Raw genomic sequence first — 17,085 nt, 5'->3', positions numbered from 1 at the left:
CAAAGCTACGGATTCAGCAGAGTTAAGTCTACATGTACAAATGTAAGTGCACTTCAAAATTGAGTGTTGTGTTATCCTTTGAAAAACAATATCAAACTGAAATTGCTTTTCATATTGAAGAAGAGTATGAACATTTATGATGAGGAAACCTGTCTTTCCTTCCTTAATCTATGTGATTGATGTGACATACATAACTACAGTAGATACAATATGTGACTGCCCTGATCAAAGCCCACTAAAAGTCACAGATTAGAATTCTCTGTAATGGACCAAAGTACAGTATGTCCCCAAAAAAAATTACAACGGGGCCCTCCGCAATGATATCTTTAAAAATAGTGAATCAATCTAGATACAAATTCAGGGTATGAAACTATAACTCATTGCCCACATCTTACAGAAAACCCCATTCGATTTGCTTCAGTGGTCAAAGAGAAATACGGAATTTTGTAGAGGATGTCGGGAATCTCTTCTGTCCAAGTTCTGTCTATTGTTCACACACAAGATCATCGAAATGCTAAACTCGGAAGAATCCGATTCATGACATGCTTTACAACAATCCACATTTCTCTGTGACCGCTTAACCAAATCGAATGGGGATTTCTGCAAAATAGAGCTAAAATGTTATATTTCAAGACCCTGAAGTAGCATTTGAAAAATTTAATCATATTGGGCATTATCAATGCGAAAATCTTATTGTAATTTTTTTTGGGACATACTGCAGTAAGTCGCCCCAAAAATTACAATCAGATTTTCGAATTGATAACACCTATTATGATCAACCTGTGTACGTGCTACTTCAGACTCTTAAGGTATAACATCTTAGCTCTATTTTGCAGAAAACCCCATTCAATTTGGTTAAGCGGTCACAGAGAAATGTGGATTGTTGTAAAGCATGTCATGAATCGGATTCTTCCGAGTTTAGCATTTCGATGATCTTGTGTGTGAACAATAGACAGAACTTGGACAGAAGAGATTCCCGATATCCTCTACAAAATTCCGTATTTCTCTTTGACCACTGAAGCAAATCGAATGGGGTTTTCTGTAAGATGTTGGCAATGAGTTATAGTCTCATACCCTGAATTTTTATTAAGATTCATTCACTATTTTTAAAGATATCATTGCGGAAGGCCGCGTTGTAATTTTTTTCGGGACATACTGTACAGTATGTCCTTTGGGTTGTCTGATTAAAATTTGTAAACTTTACATCGGAGAGTAATCTTTTCTCAGCCCACCGTCAAAACTTGGTTGCTTATAACTGAAATGAAAACAAGATATTAGCAGTTTGTCTGGACCTTCTATTTTTTTTTGTTTGTTTTTTTTCCGGACAGGCACTGTATTCACTATGAATAAAACATGTTTCCGTTGATACTGCTACATGGCACGTCTGAGTGCCCCTAATCTTTAAATCTTCTTTTCTTACTTTTCTATGAATCTGTACCTCCTAACTCTCTCTTTTAAATCACTGTTTAATGTATGGGTTAGTATGGTCGAATACATCATTATATGTAAGCTTAGACCTTATTCTTTTAATTTATATGTAAAAAAGTGAAAATTGATATTCATTTTGGCCTGCTTTTTGTGGCTTTTGAGCTGGATGGTCACAAATACAAAGTATGAATATATTCAAGAGCAAATGTTGCAGTTGAAATATATTTTTGCAGCATAAAACGTGTCAGATATTTGTTTCTTGTACTGCAGTTTCATTGAATATAAGATTTTTTGTTGAATATAAGATTTTTTTGTTCTTTTTCTTCAGGATCTAACAAGTTTGACAGCCTTAAACAGGCTATTGAAGTGGATGGCAAGAGCTACCAGTTCTTCAATGTCACAGCTCTCAAGGACAGCAGATATGGTAAGATTTTGTGCTCAGCGTCACACGACCGTACAATCGGGGAAATCTGCAGCAGTGTAAATCACTTATAGATGGAGCCTCTCAGAAATGAATGTTGGCATGGAATCATGTTAAATGCAGTACATGTATCTCGAACCACGTGATTCTTTACTGATTGTACTTCAAAAGCAAAACACACCTACATTTTTAGGCAATGCTGCACACTGCCACTGGTCTGACGGTCCAGGACCAGTAAAAACTAGAGATTGTAATTTGTCATCACTGACAAATTAACATACCTGCCAACTTTTGAGAATGAAAAATAGGAATCAAAAATATGACGACGCGAAGCGTCGTCGTCCGAGGGCGCGAAGCGCCCTCGGGGGGGAGGGTGTGGGAGGGGGGTGTCCCCCCGTCCCACGGTAGGGACTTTTTGCATTTTCAAACATGGAAAAGTGGCATTTCCTTGCATTGTTTAAAGAAAATTCAGCTTCAATACTATGCAAGGGGTTAGTCTAATTTTATCATAATTCAATATCATTAATCCATTATTTTGTCTGTTTTTGAATTATTTTGCATACAATTTGCATTATTTTGCCAATGTGCATTCATGTACAATCTACATGTAGTGCATATTTCAGGCAGTATTTAACCCAAAATGTTGAAGCTGCATTCACTGTACACTTGCAAATTAAATTTAATTAATGATCTGTTATGGGGAAAATTGTTTCAACAAAATCTACACTAGAATTTTGTTATTTTCAAAATACAAAAAGACTACTAGACTCGGAATTTGTCAACACTGACAAATTAGGTGATCCGATCTATTGGGAAATCAATAATTTGAGTCCTGATCCCAATAGGCATGACCATACAGGTTTCATCTGTGTTGAGGGGACATTGGCCATGTGATGTTTGGAGTCTCATTTAGAAAAGGGAGTCAGACCTGCCATCTTTGGTACCGAATTCCGTATGCACTAACGAAGATACAGAATGAAGTATATTTGACCTTTGACCCCATTTTGCACACCAAAGATGGCATCTGAGCAAAAAGTAGTTATTTTGTGAAATGATTCTTGTAACATGGTCTTTGCGTGTGCAAAATATGGGAAAGATAGTGACGTCACGGTTGACCAATCACGATGATACATAAGATTTGTCGTCTTTGGGACATGATACATATATGTTATAAGTTTGAAATTGATACTCTGAGAACTTTCTGAGTTAATAGATGCACAAATTTTGTCCAGAAATAAAGAAGAAGAAGAAGAAGAAGAAGAACAAAGAATCCGTACAGATACAGAAGGTGATCCGAGAGGATACTCGGATCACCTAATGAAATAACATTAACAGATACCTTGGTAATTGCGGGTACATGTACATGTATAAAGGGCTGTCGGCAGTCCTACTGCTGGCTGCTGGCACCAGCCAAACCTCTGGTAGCAGCAGACTTAGCCTTCTGCAGTAGATCTGTTGAATGAGTTACAGCATGGCAGGGCGTGTTTGTGGCCAACAGTTCCATGCGCCTGACCATGAGGTTTCCCACCATACGGGTAGACAGGGATGAACGAAATTCTGTTTTGTTTTTGTTGACAATGGAAAATATTCGCTCACAGTCTGCATTGCTATGATACATAACTATGACTAGTTCTGCAATTTTACACAAGGAAGGGTATTTGGGTTTGCCATCTGCAAGTGATGTCAGCTTGGAGATTGAATGCCACACCTCATCAATCCTTACATCAGGTTGAAGAATGTCTTCTGTCAATCTGTCAGCTTGGAAATTGCAGAGTTCTTCTTCTACTGCTTCTTTTTCTTCTGCTGACATGCACTCTGGGAACTTCTCCACGAAGAACATCCACTGAGACAGACTGATTGCACGCTTTGCAACATTGATGATCTCAGCATTCACAAGAACAGGATCCTTAAATGGGTAGGATTTGATCATGTACTCACAGGCAGCAACATAATATTGCCTCACGCTTCTATAGAATAGTTCAACATCACAATCTCTGTTCTCTTGAATGAATTGGCGTGGTTGATGTCCAATGAATAGGTCATCATCACTCTTGAGATTTGCTTCAGAATGAAAGTCTACTTCATACACCTTAGACTCGGGGACGCTGGCAACAACCTCTGGTTTGACAAATCGAACCAGCAATCTTCTGAGCTGTCCACACATAACATCATGCAAAAGATGAATGCATGGTTCATCCCTTTGCAGCAAAACATTGGCCTCTTCGAAAATGGGTATTGTTTTCTTCATGAATAGACAGTACAGCTTGTAATTTGGGTCCTTCATCGTGGTGTACACTTTGTGAGATTTTGTAGAAGCATAATTTGACTGTTTCGACCCGACAGTTTTCTTCTTTGGAAGAGTGACATTTCCTGATTTCAATGCTGCACCTAGAGATTTTCCCGCGCTTGAAACACCCGTCTTTGAGGAACTTGGATGGGTCCCAGTCTTTAAAACTGAGGGTCGTTTACCTGTACCTGGCACAACATTCATCAAAGATTTTGAAAAGCTGCCTGGCTTTGAAGATGGTGTTTTAGAGCTTGGTGTACATGGAACAGTCTTTGAAGATGCTACTTTAGAGCTTGGTGTAGGTGGAACAGTCTTTGAAGATAATACTTTAGAGCTTGGTGTTTGCAGCACAGTCTTTGAAGATGCAACTTTAGCCGCTGTCTGTCCAACTGTCTTTGAAGATGCAACTTTAGCTGCTTTCTGTACAACTGTCTTTGAAGATGCTACTTTAGCTGCTGTCTGTCCAACAGTCTTTGAAGATGCTACTTCAGCTGCTGTCTGTACAACTGTCTTTGAAGATCGTACTTCAGCTGCTGTCTGTACAACTGTCTTTGAAGATGCTACTTCAGCTGCTGTCTGTACAACTGTCTTTGAAGATGCTACTTCAGCTGCTGTCTGTACAACTGTCTTTGAAGATGCTACTTTAGCTGCTGTCTGTCCAAATGTCTTTGAAGATGCAACTTTGGCTGCTGTCTGTCCAACAGTCTTTGAAGATGCTACTTTAGCTGCTGTCTGTCCAATTGTCTTTGAAGATGCTACTTTAGCTACTGTCTTTAGAACAGACTGTGAAGAACTTGGTAGGCCACCCGTCTTTTGTTTCTTTGGGGGAGAATTCACAGTGCAGTCTGATCTGCTTCGTTTCAGGCTAGATGTACATGTAGGCGTAGGCATGTTCTTCTTGTCTTCTTCCTCAAAGAAGGCCAGCAGTGCGTCCCATTGTTCCAACAGTCTTTCGATGCAATGGCCCAAGGAGAGCCAACGGGTGGAAACATGTTTCACAATCTTGTGTTCAGGGACACCTGCCTTCCTCTGAAAGGATTTAAACTTCTGTTTCCGTTTGCTGCTTTTTTCCAGAAAGTAGAAGATATCGATTAGGAGTTCATCCACTTGAACTGGAAGTTGTTTTGCAGCTTTTCCTGCTGCCAGGTGCATAAGGTGGCATGGACAACCTGTGAAGAAAAATAAAATCTGATGAATATAATGCTTCTAAAATATAATACAAACAGTGAGACAATGAAGAGTAGAATGTTAAGAATAAACACATTATACACATACCAGACATGAAATGTCACAATTTTTTATGCAGTATTAGGGACAGTTATTTTCCGTTTCAAAAAATTACCTTCTCCGTTTCAGAGAATCGTGAATTCCGTTTCAACATGGAAGAAAAACAGAAATTTCGTTTTCCCATAGAGATTGTACACAAAAAAAAAAATGCATTTTCTGTTCACATTTACAGTTTGTACATGCAAAAAAGGAACATAAAATAAATTAAAAGTTGTCCGTCTAATTGAATTAAAAGTTGTCTGTCGAATTGTATATTCTTGCTTCCTCCTGATTTTCGTGTTGCTCACTAATTTATCAACAAATGAAGAAGTACAAAAAATAAATGCATGTAAATAAATATGTGAGTCAAAAAATTCAGCGTGCTCGGCAATGTTTCCGTGGCGTATCTGAATTCTGACACGCTCCCATGTTCATGTCACTATAGGCTGTAGCCGAATTATATCTCCTTCAGAACTAGAAAAAAAAAGAATGCCATTTATTTAATTGTTTGCGCCTCAAGTGGCTGCACAGTCATCGACCGGTCTCTGTAATAGTTGTGTTAATTTTATTTATAGTATGTAAAGCGCTAAGAGAGTTTCTAACTATTACGCGCTATATAAAAATGTAGTTATTTTTATTATTTTTCATTTCAACTTTTTCTTTTTTTTTTTACATGTTTGGGTACGTTACCTGCTATGAAGACAGACGGCGCTCGTCGTTGAAGGTATGCCGCCACTCCTTTCACTTTCCCAAGCATCACAGATGCATTATCTGCTGAAAAACACACTACGTTTTTCCACGGGATTTCATGCTTGTCTAGTTCTTTCTCCAGTATCTTGAAAATGTTCTCTCCTGTCGATGGCTTGTCACATTCCTCCAAAGAGAAAATAACAGATTTCACTTTGCCGGTGCTAGGATCACAGAATCTGACGCAAATCGGGTAGAGTTTGACATCCTCATAATCTGTGCTGCCATCCGTAGACATACTGAATGGGTGCGTACGAAGGACTTCAACGATATTTTGCTTTGTGTCCATTGCCAGAGTTTCCACGATATACGAGGTTTTAGTTCTTCCACATCCATATTTCTTGGCAATATCAGAGTCCGGGAACATTTTACGGAAGAGGCGACTCGCATGATCTGCCACGGCTAACGGCAAGTTATGTTCGATAATAAACTCAGTGAATTGAGTCTCTGCTTGAATGACATTGTGATCTCCAGAATTTGATGGAAAGAACTTAGAAATTGGAAGCGTATTGGCCCTTACCTTGCTTTGATCTTGATGTTTATTGGACTTGATGTGTTTTTGAATATCGTTAATTCCTCCATGACTGATGTTAAAATCCACAGAACACACAGTACAAAATGCATGATAATCTCCAAGCGAAGAGGTGGAGACTGGAAACTGCTGAGCATATTCCTTTTTGAACTTCTGATAGGCACGTTTTTTTCCGACTTTGCTCATCTTTATTCCTTGCTAAGAAATTCCAAACCTGGTTTTCTTCCAAATATTCCGAACTCGGAAAGTCCGCACAAGTACAAGTTGGGCCTACTGACTATGCATGCAATGCATATGGCAATGCAGTGCAGCGATACATGCAAAACATACCATGGTCGTTCGCGCTCGAGCTTGCGTGTACACGACGTAATGCACGCAATGTTATAGCACTGATCTCAACACGTGTGTTGTAGTATTTTTCCGGTGTGTTCGCTGGCTACACACCGATCTATTTTTAGTACATTGAGTAGCACAATACAGCTGCATCATCGCGAGCGCTATTCGGAAGGTCTAGACTCATTGCTCCAGCCGTTCACAGTCTAGACGCAATGCTCCAGCCGTTTCTATGTGTTTTTTTTTTCAGATTTTTTTTTTTCGGAATATTGAGATAAAAATTCGGAATTCGGAATTGGGATGGAAAAATCGGAAGGATTCCGCCAAAATCGGAATGGTTGGCAGGTATGAATTAAGGTGATCCGATTTTTTTTTTAATCAGTGATTCAAGTCCTGATCGCAATAGGCATGACCATGCAGGTATCATCTGTGCTCAGAGACATTGGCCGTGTGATGTTTGGATTCTCATTTAGAAAAGGGAGTCATATCTGTCGGACCAGTAACTTTTTTTAGGAATGGACCAGTAAAATATGAAAAAAAAAAAAAAATGGGATACCTTCTGATCCCACAGACAGGCCGGACCAGTAGAAAAAAATAAATAAATAAATAAATAAGTAGGTTAGTGTGCAACCCTACACACAGGCAAATGTTTCCAAGTTATACATGTAATGTCCATCAAAAAAAAAAAGAAGAAACAAAGCCGGGATTGTGAAGGGCTGTTTCGTACATGTTCAGTGAAAAAAGCAAACATGGGTCAGACACCTGGTTTAGTATTAAACAGCACAACATTCACAGCGCTCTAGTTACATTCAGGACTCAAATCTACTGACGGCATTTACCAGCCAGGCTGTAATGTCGCTGTCCCATCCACTGGTGTGAATGGCCTTCTAAATATTGGTAAATTCACTACCAATCAGGCCATGCCCTACTTGTTCGTATTTACTTGTGTGTCAATTCAAAATTTACAAGCTGCTGAACCAAGACAGGAATAAATGTAAACTTGTAAAATCTGACCATCAAAATCATAAGCGTAGACTGCGCTAGGCAACCCTTGAAATCTGCTAGCTGCTTGAACTAGGCAAGAATTCTCTGAGGCATAGTTTGCCTTCAACTTTTTGGGTCATCAGAGGTCATGCACAATAGTGGTTGAGTGTCAAACAGAGAGCAAAAACATAGAGTTCAACAGCTTTCATTATTTACTTTGGTTAACCTACAAATTTCACTTCATAAAGCATCCATTTATATAACAGAGGCAAGGCTTGATATAACCCTTTTCTCTGATGGCCCATCCAGACTGCTAAAATCTTTTAAATCTGAGATTTTGGTGGCCCGAACCCCGAAATGGAAGGAAACATATCAATCCACTTTGAAACGTAAGTGTCCAAATGGGCCACCAACAGATACACAAGGTTTGTAGCCTTTTCGAGATTTGGTGGCCCGCCACCAATTTTTAGTGGCCCCAGGCCGCCGCTCATATTGAGCCCTGAGATGTTATCTTCAAAAACGTAATTTTTTTTTTTGGTCTTTTTGTCTGTTTTTGTTTATTACTGCTCTTATTCTTCACATGTTGTCTTTCATGAACAACCTTCTGAACATAATGTCAAAGGCAATATTTACTTTTAAAAAGATAGGCATGTCATTTGGGTCATGTTGGAAGTATGAATAAATGATCGCTCTGTGTCATTGTACATGTACCATCTTTCAGTTAGGTTTGTACATGTCAAGCTCAATCCTCAACTTGTCTTGATTACCCCATTAAGATAGACTACATTGTATGTGTGAGTCCAAGACCATTGGTTGGATGATGAGAGTTTCAATTACTGCAATTCACAATGAATGTAGGTAGTTCTAATGACATTAACAATAACACACATACCATACAGTTGATTGGGGCTTGCCACAATGCATTGTGGCAACTGCCATCATGGGTGTACAGGCTTCAGCAATGTATTTGGTGAAAGAAGCCCCTTGCCTTTTCTTTGTATCAGTTGCGTACACTACTGAAAATCACATACATGTGTAGCGATCCCAAGCCAGCATTGAAGGAATGCAACAAACCAGAGCCACCCAGATCACGTGATCTATTACTGTGAGAAATGTATTTAAGTGAAGACAATAAGTTTGTACTTTTGCTCTTGTTTAATTGTCTGCCAGTAGTTATACTTAATGAATAAAAGCTTCAAATGCCATCCAATGGAACAGATAGAGAGGGATTCTTTGTCTTATGTTGATTTCTCTGATATAACTCTTGTTATTTGAAAGTAACATACCACAGGTAAATGATATTCCCATAATCAAAGTATAGTGTAAATTTGTTGTTGAGTGAGACGAGAGTATAGAGTCATCGTTCATGTCTGTTTAATGCATGTAAGGTGCTGAATTTGCCAGTCTTCTACCATTATACTGGATCAGGCTTCTTCTTTTAATCATGGTAGTCAAATTCCTGCTTTTGAATGGTTTTGGATAATTACATCAGCAGAAAAAAATAAAACAGACAAACCATTCCAAGCCACTGTCGAGATACTTGTGCTGAAGTCATCAAAATACCAAATGTGTTTGCATATAATTTAGCATTAGACTTTTCTGTTTAACTTAAAGTACTTTAAATGTGGTCATAGGTCATGTACATGTATTTACACTGTACATGTATGTCAAAATTGCTGAAGACCCAAATCTGTTTCCAAATAGCAATATTTAATCAAGGATGTGGGCTAAACCAGAAGAAGATGGAGAGCAGAAAAACTACACAGTGTAGATTATTATCTATATTGATTTAAAAAAAAAAAATAACTCATTGTTATTCGTAAGTTTTTATTGTGTTACTCAGAATATATCAGTGATCTACCTATGCTAATTATTTAGATTTCAGTATTCGTATTACACCGTACCTCTCAAAAATATTGTAGGTTTTTATTGTGGAGGTTCAGATGTGAGCTGCATTGCATCAAACACTGAAGAAATACAGCATTTGTATTATTAATTTCAATTTAATAGTACCGTGTGTTTTTAAGATAAAAATTTCCTGTCTTGGTAACGTCCCACGACTGTATTCCAAATGTATTGTTATGATATTGTGATACTTGCAGCCTCATTGTGAAACTTGTTTCATCACTGGCATAATATCATTGAGATGAGAATTAAGCAAAATTTGTGATACATGTTCATTGAAAATTATGTATAACTTTAATACACATACACTCCTCCCCCCCCCCCCCCCCCCAACAGATCGCTTGCCATATTCGATACGTGTGCTGTTGGAATCCGCCATGAGGAACTGCGACAACTTCTTCATCAAGGAGGATGATGTTGAGAACATCTTGAACTGGGAGGCGAACCAAGACAACTCGGTCGAAGTTCCCTTCAAGCCAGCAAGAGTGATAATGCAAGATTTCACGTTAGTACCCACTGAAAATTGGTTGGTAGGGTGTTCTAGGCAGACTGGGATACTGTTTGGTCTACCTTTCCCCATTGGGTCAAAGTCCCGAAATCTGACACTTGCAATCAAGTCACATACAATGTCTTTCCACTTCCATTGTGTTCATGATTGTCTATTAACTACATTGTATAGATGGTGTAGAAAGTAGCAGAACACTAGGGAGTTATACTGACATGTTCTTTTAAATACACTGTAGCATGATGCACTTCTCTTTCGATCAATAGGAGAGAATGAGTGTGATCTATAACGATGTAAGTTATTCCTGTTATTTACACAAAAAAATGGATAAGAGGGAAAGAAAAAACTTCAGACACAAACAGAAGAAATGAAATGTACAGATTGTGAATTGACAATGTGAATTACAATACCAGTGCTGATCAGTTCTCTTTGCACCCGCTCTGAACCAAAGGGGTGTACCTGCCATAGTGGACTTTGCAGCCATGAGGGATGCGGTGAAGCGGCTCGGCGGCAACCCGGAAAAAATCAACCCCGTGTGTCCAGCAGACCTTGTCATCGACCACTCGGTCCAAGTAGATGTCACGAGGAGGTGAGCTAGTTTTTTTGGCCTTCATCTCTCTCGGAGCAAGTACCAAATATTTGAGAGCGAGATGTCTTTCTCATACATGATACACACTAGTCATTTCATTTGTATCATTTGTCTCTCAATTTGAATAAAATTTGTGAATTATTTGAAATACATCACCTACAGAGTGTATGTTTTTATAAAGTCCCGTAAGATAACACGCGAAAAAAAAAAAAGAGTATTCAGTAGTTCTTTGATTCACCACAAATAGAAGATATATTAAAAAAATGACCACAGCAACTTGAAAAAAATAGTTATATATGATAAGAATTTGAAAGGAAATGATTGACACAACTTGTGATTTCATCTGCACAGAGGAAACTTGAGGCCCAAATTTCCTTAAAATATTCAGAGATTGATTAAAGTTATGTTTTTCTGATCTGTTGTGTCACAGAGTGCATTTTTTTTCTTATTATTTGCATTGAGTGTGACTTGTGTGATGAACTGTTTATTTAGATATTTTCATTTCTTTATGCTGTGACACTACTCTGCATCTGACATTATTATACTCTCCTTTCATTTTTCTGTATGTTAACATCTATATAAATTCACTGCAATTTATTCATATGATAGCTTTGTGTATAGCACCCCATGTGAATTTCCTATCCATTGATGATTTTCCCAATGTGAATAAGTTTATAATGACTTTAAATGTCAGTAGATTTGCATGGGCATAAATGGTCTGTGAACACTAAAATGCTGTTTTTTAATCCCTTCGGTAGTGCTTTGTTTAGGCACATGCAGTCTGCTTCTTTTTGCTGATGCATACAGTATGGCCTACACTGTGAAAGCCTGACAGAGTCGCTGTATGAACATCCACATGCTGATTTTGACATAATTGAATTCTGACACTATAAAGCTTTGATCCTCCAAAGTCCAAACCCCCAAAGCCAACCACAGAACAGATTCAAAAGAGTATCACCTGATGAATATGAGCAACAGCTTTGCAATTCAGCTGCAGGACAAGGGTGTTTTGATGATTGTGGATTAAAACACAGTGTGGTGATTTACACCACCAAAGTGGTATCTTTCATGAAAGCAGAAAAAAATCTCTGTTATATTAAGAATATTCTTAGACTGTGATCATTGAAGAAGACAAAGATGAAGAAAGGATAACAGTCTTTTGATTTTGGAACACACATTCTATTTCTGGTGCTTTTACTTGTATGTCTGCAACTTTTAATATCAGGGTAACATGGTGATGGATCACATATAGAATCTCATTGAATTTATTAGTATTGCATATCATATGGAATCTCTCCATTACATCGTTTTTATATAGTTGTCACAAGAAAAAGAAGCCACACGTTTCTTTAATCATACATTAATGATGTATAATTAAATTAGATATCATGTACACGTAGCAATTTAATTAGTTTCCCCTTTGTGTTGTTGTATGTATAAGGGAAATATTGAGAGCAGTACTGTCCTTCGTGCGTGTCCTTTCTATACAATAGTACTTATCCAATCCCTACACTGTATGTATTTTTGTATATAGCTTTTAGTGTTGTTGCCACATTGAAAATGTTCCACATCATACTTTTTAGTCAGAATTTGGCAGTTTAACTAAGTTTTACTTTATTTTATCAATAAGGATTTGATTTGGTTTTCAAAAGCAAAATCCCTAACATGAGACATGCTAAAGTATGGTACATGGGACCCTGTGGCTTACTGTGGTCGTAACTTTCAATGATGGTAACTAACATCGCAGCAACCTAGAATTTTTGAAGGCTAATTCAAGATCGGCATCATAATGCATCCAAGCTTTCTGCGAGCTTCTTTCACAAAGAACAGTATATGCAAATACCAAGCTGTTCAGAGAAAGAAAATAAAAACTAAACAAACAACTAATAGTCTGCTTTGTGTATGTGTTCAGCTCCAAAGTAGCAGATGAAAAGATTGCATGTTAGCAGCCATTTAACTGTGGAGTTAAGAGGGTTCAAAATATAGGATAAAGCTGGCTCTTTGACTGTTGATTGAAGATATTGTAGGCAGTCATATACTATATAAGCTGTTATTTTTGCAAGGGTTTAATTTTTTGCAAATTTTGTGAATCACTGTTGGACCGCTAATTTAACAGCATGCGAAAATGTTGCCATGTCAATGAGTAATAGTGCACTATTACTCGATATCATTGGAGTCAGTTCACAAAAACCAACATCTCGCGAAAATGTCCATGATCTCCTCATTCGCAAAAATATCTTTACACGAAAATAATAGCTTATCCAGTACACAAGAGGGCCATGTTTTGCTGTGAAGAGGCTCATCACTTGGTATGAATAAGACATACCATTCAATAAACCCAAAATTGTACATGGGAATTATTATGTAAACTTTATGTAATAAAGAGTATTAGATTTATTTAATGTTTATATCAAAAATGCAAACAGATTTTTCCAAATGCCATATTTGTACAGTTGTGATAACATATAGATACCACCACCAAATCTACATGTAAAGGCACTATGTCTAGGTTGTCCCCCCCCCCCCCCCACCCCCCATTTGTTGAGTCCTGTTCCCTGACTTTCAACACTAACACCCCTGAGTGATGGTGTTTCACTACCTCTTCAGCTTCCGTCCCAGGATAACGCGCAATACGCCCAACCCAGGCGGGGGTGATGCAGGGCGGTCGTCCTGTGGAGGTGCAGCGGACAGCTGTGTAGCATGCATAGGACAGGGCTACCGGCTGCCCATACTAGACGAAATCTGTCCGTACCATCACTTGCCCTCAGATTGGTAAATTTGGGACTGGGTCTTGTTCTGTTGAAGAAAAGGGGTTGGGGGCAGTTACTTCTAGTTTCAGTCATTTTAAATTCCCTGTGAATGTGGCATAGTCAAATTAATGTAATTCTTTTTATGTAATTCAACATTTTTGCTGAGAATGAAAAAAGAAACTTGTTGATAAATCTCCTGTATGTGTGCAGGGATGTTCATATGTACGTGTAAATGTTTGATTAAGGGATTGGTTAGATATCATCATCAAATCTGCTTTGATAAGCAGCTAGCTAACTTCTTTCTTTTTTAAAACAGTGTTGCTTGTACAAACACAATGCAACATATTGCATATCAGACTGTCAGAGCTTGATAGGATGTAGTAATCTAGTATGTACAGTGTACTAAATGTTCATTGTGTTGGTTTACTTGTGTGCTAACTGTCTTTAAACTGTTACAAAGAGTACTGTTAGTTCCATTTTGTTCTTCAGTAGACCTGCGCTCACCTTGCTTTGCTCGTTGCTCTTTTCGTTGCTTTGCTCCTTTGTTGGCTGTTGGGACTGTTGGCTAACCATTTTGTTTTGAAGCATAACAAACTTAAGCCCCTTTTACACTTTCACGGATTACTACACGGATGACCACGGATCGTCATCCGTGGTGATCCGGCATGCAAAATATCGATTTTCCTCTCAATGCTGGTGTGAATACGATGCCAACTGCATGTCTACACGGACAAGTACTGATGCTACAAGGACAAGTACGGTGCCTACACGGACAGACAAGGAACGAACGCGGACCACAGCGGAAAGGATACGGAGCTAACACGGCCATATCAAGGAAGAGCACGGATGCAACTTGGTCCCTTCGCGGTCTTTACACGGATATCTCAAAAATGTTGACAGATAACATTTACTTTTGCTTTTGATACTTTATCATTCTCAGGCAACATGCCTCCAGCGCTAATAACAACCACATCAGAAAATCTACAGCAGCCATGCCTCGGCTTGTCGACGTCAGGCAAATCTCTTTGTTGCAAACTCTCATTTTGCGGGAACATCATCACATAAACAAAGCAAAGCAAAGCAAAACAAAACAAAACAAAACAAATCAAAATGCACACACATACACAAAAAAAGTTCAAGGAAATGTGTGGGTCACTGAAGGTTTTCGTGCGACCATTATATGAACAGAGTATGAGGGGTTGCTGGCTGTACTGATGGGGGAAGATGTGAGCAAATTTAATGGACTTCATGAGCTTGTATTTACAAAATACACGAATTTTTCATCCCGGATGGAGCCGATGCTAGTACGGACGTCCCGATGTCTTCACGGATTGTCCCGGAATGAGTACGGAGGCAACACGGAATAGCCGGTGCCTGCAAGGAAGGAATACAGAAGCAACACGGAGTAGACGGTGCCAACAAGGAAGAGTTCGTATTGATTTTCGTCCGTGATGTCCGGGATGAAAAATTAAGCAAGCTTAATTTTTTCCGCGGACATACCGGATGATCAAGGATAATGCCGGATGACTTCACGGAGTCAACACGGTCATGCCGGAAACAGTACGGATGATCTCGGATCGACGATCCGTGGTCATCCGTGATGCGATCCGTGAAAGTGTAAAAGGGGCTTTAAGAAAATTTGTTTGCTGTATGGCATCTCTCCACTACATTGTAGTGCTTAAAGGCTTTACACCATGTCATCACCTTGCACACTGGACTCATACCCACACCTACATTGCTCTCACTCCACTTCTTTTGGGGGAGCTTTTCAGTGTTTTCACCAAGTGCTGCCTTTAACCTTTTTCACAGGGATACGGTTCAACTTTAGTTTCCTCTATCAATATAGCTTGAGTTTATATCTCAGCCAACAATTTTATCAAGATAAGAGTCAGGCAGTCAGGCACTATATTGAAAAGAAATTTGAAGAAAGACAAGTGAGTTTTACCTTCCTTCAGAACGCACAAAAATGTATAGCCAACAAATATGCTAGAATGGAGGAATCATTCAAGCATGAATCTGTATTCTTTTAATTATCAAATTTTGCCAATTCCAATCTACAGGTGCATTCAATTTACAATCAAAAGATAATTTGAATATCTCAGTCTTGATTACATGTAGGAACATGGATGTTTATTGTGATGAGTATAGATGCAATGTATGTTGTTACAGAAGGGAACATTAATGGATATGGCCATTGGCTAACAAAAAAAAAAAATAAAACAAACAAACAAGCAAATTTATTACAACATTGGTTGATATGAAAGAAGCCTCTATTCATTAACCTGTAAAAGTAGTGCAAAGTTCCCAGAAAAGATGACATTCTCAGTGTAGCTTTATTTCTGGCTCATATGTTGTTGCTGTTTTTCAGGCAAATCTCTGCCTATGCTTGTGTCTTCAGAAATAGCCTTCCATGGGAGCATTTACTGTCCCCATGTTACTGTCTTATACTTCCATGTTTTTTGTATATGTGTGACTGTGACTACAGTGTACGTGTCTGTGTAGATATTGTACGTATGAGTTTCTGTGATTGTTTGTGATAGGTAGACATACACAACTAATTTTCTTGCGCTGCATTTCTAATACCTCCCTTCTCTCTATCTGTGCCAAATATGGCCTCACTCTGCTTTGACAGAAGATGTGGAGTGTGTTAAAACAAATTCATGCATTGTTGTAGATGTGTGTGAGTGCATGTTTACTTGTATGCGCTTTCATCTTCATACACACAGCACCTAACTGATTGCCTTGCCCGTCTGCATCTATAGACACAGATAGAGTGGTGAAACCCTAGAAATGCGTAAGATGCAACAAACATGATAGCGTTGCTAAGCATAAAAAATTAATAGAGGAATATGCATTGCAAATGCAGGATGACTTGTATTGATCAATAATATCCTGATCATCACGTATTTGGCCAAAGGAATTATACATTGTATGTGCCATATATACTGGCAGTATCTCAGTTTGGAGGGTTTATTTATTATTGTTTTTTTTTTTTTTGGGGGGGGGGGAGGGGGCATATCCCAAGTAATCTGAAGAAAAATAGTAGAAATGTTATCATAGAATATATGGCACTTATTAGATATCACTAAAGTGATGATTAAAGTATAATGAATCAACACAAGTCAACATGCATTTGCACTGCATTTAATTTCCAATAATTTGTAGAGATTGTATTTCATAAAAAGTTGCTATGATTGCAACTCTTGCTGGAATGGCAATTGTCATGGTAATGACAAGAATCAAGCATTTCTAATGCCTCTGTTGGCATGGCTGTTGCTATGGGAAGTTGCTATTCCAGCAAGAATTGCTATCCTAATATCTTTTTATGAAAGAGGGTC

The 17,085-nt window shown here is 38.4% G+C and overlaps 2 protein-coding genes across 2 annotated transcripts in view; one reads left to right on the top strand and one right to left on the bottom strand.

Moving 5' to 3' along the window:
• Positions 1-264: 264 nt before the first annotated feature.
• LOC140237868 (cytoplasmic aconitate hydratase-like) overlaps positions 265-17,085 on the top strand; it is a 36,763-nt gene continuing 19,942 nt past the window's right edge. Inside the window, exons 1-5 of the mRNA XM_072317800.1 lie at positions 265-274; positions 1,757-1,852; positions 10,240-10,408; positions 10,860-10,997; positions 13,605-13,769. Coding sequence (XP_072173901.1) covers positions 265-274; positions 1,757-1,852; positions 10,240-10,408; positions 10,860-10,997; positions 13,605-13,769 — 578 coding nt within the window. The remainder of the gene's footprint in view (positions 275-1,756; positions 1,853-10,239; positions 10,409-10,859; positions 10,998-13,604; positions 13,770-17,085) is intronic.
• Positions 3,237-6,943, bottom strand: LOC140237787 (uncharacterized). Its single transcript, XM_072317722.1, has 2 exons — positions 6,093-6,943; positions 3,237-5,305 (listed from the first exon to the last, which is right to left on the bottom strand). The coding sequence occupies exons 1-2, from the start codon at positions 6,865-6,867 to the stop codon at positions 3,237-3,239; spliced, it is 2,844 nt and encodes a 947-aa protein (XP_072173823.1). The 5' UTR covers positions 6,868-6,943.

Source organism: Diadema setosum, chromosome 14 (assembly GCF_964275005.1).
Source record: "Diadema setosum chromosome 14, eeDiaSeto1, whole genome shotgun sequence".
Classification (NCBI taxonomy): Eukaryota; Metazoa; Echinodermata; class Echinoidea; order Diadematoida; family Diadematidae; genus Diadema; species Diadema setosum.
Note: the sequence above shows the minus strand (reverse complement) of the source record. Positions and strands in the feature narration are given on the sequence as shown.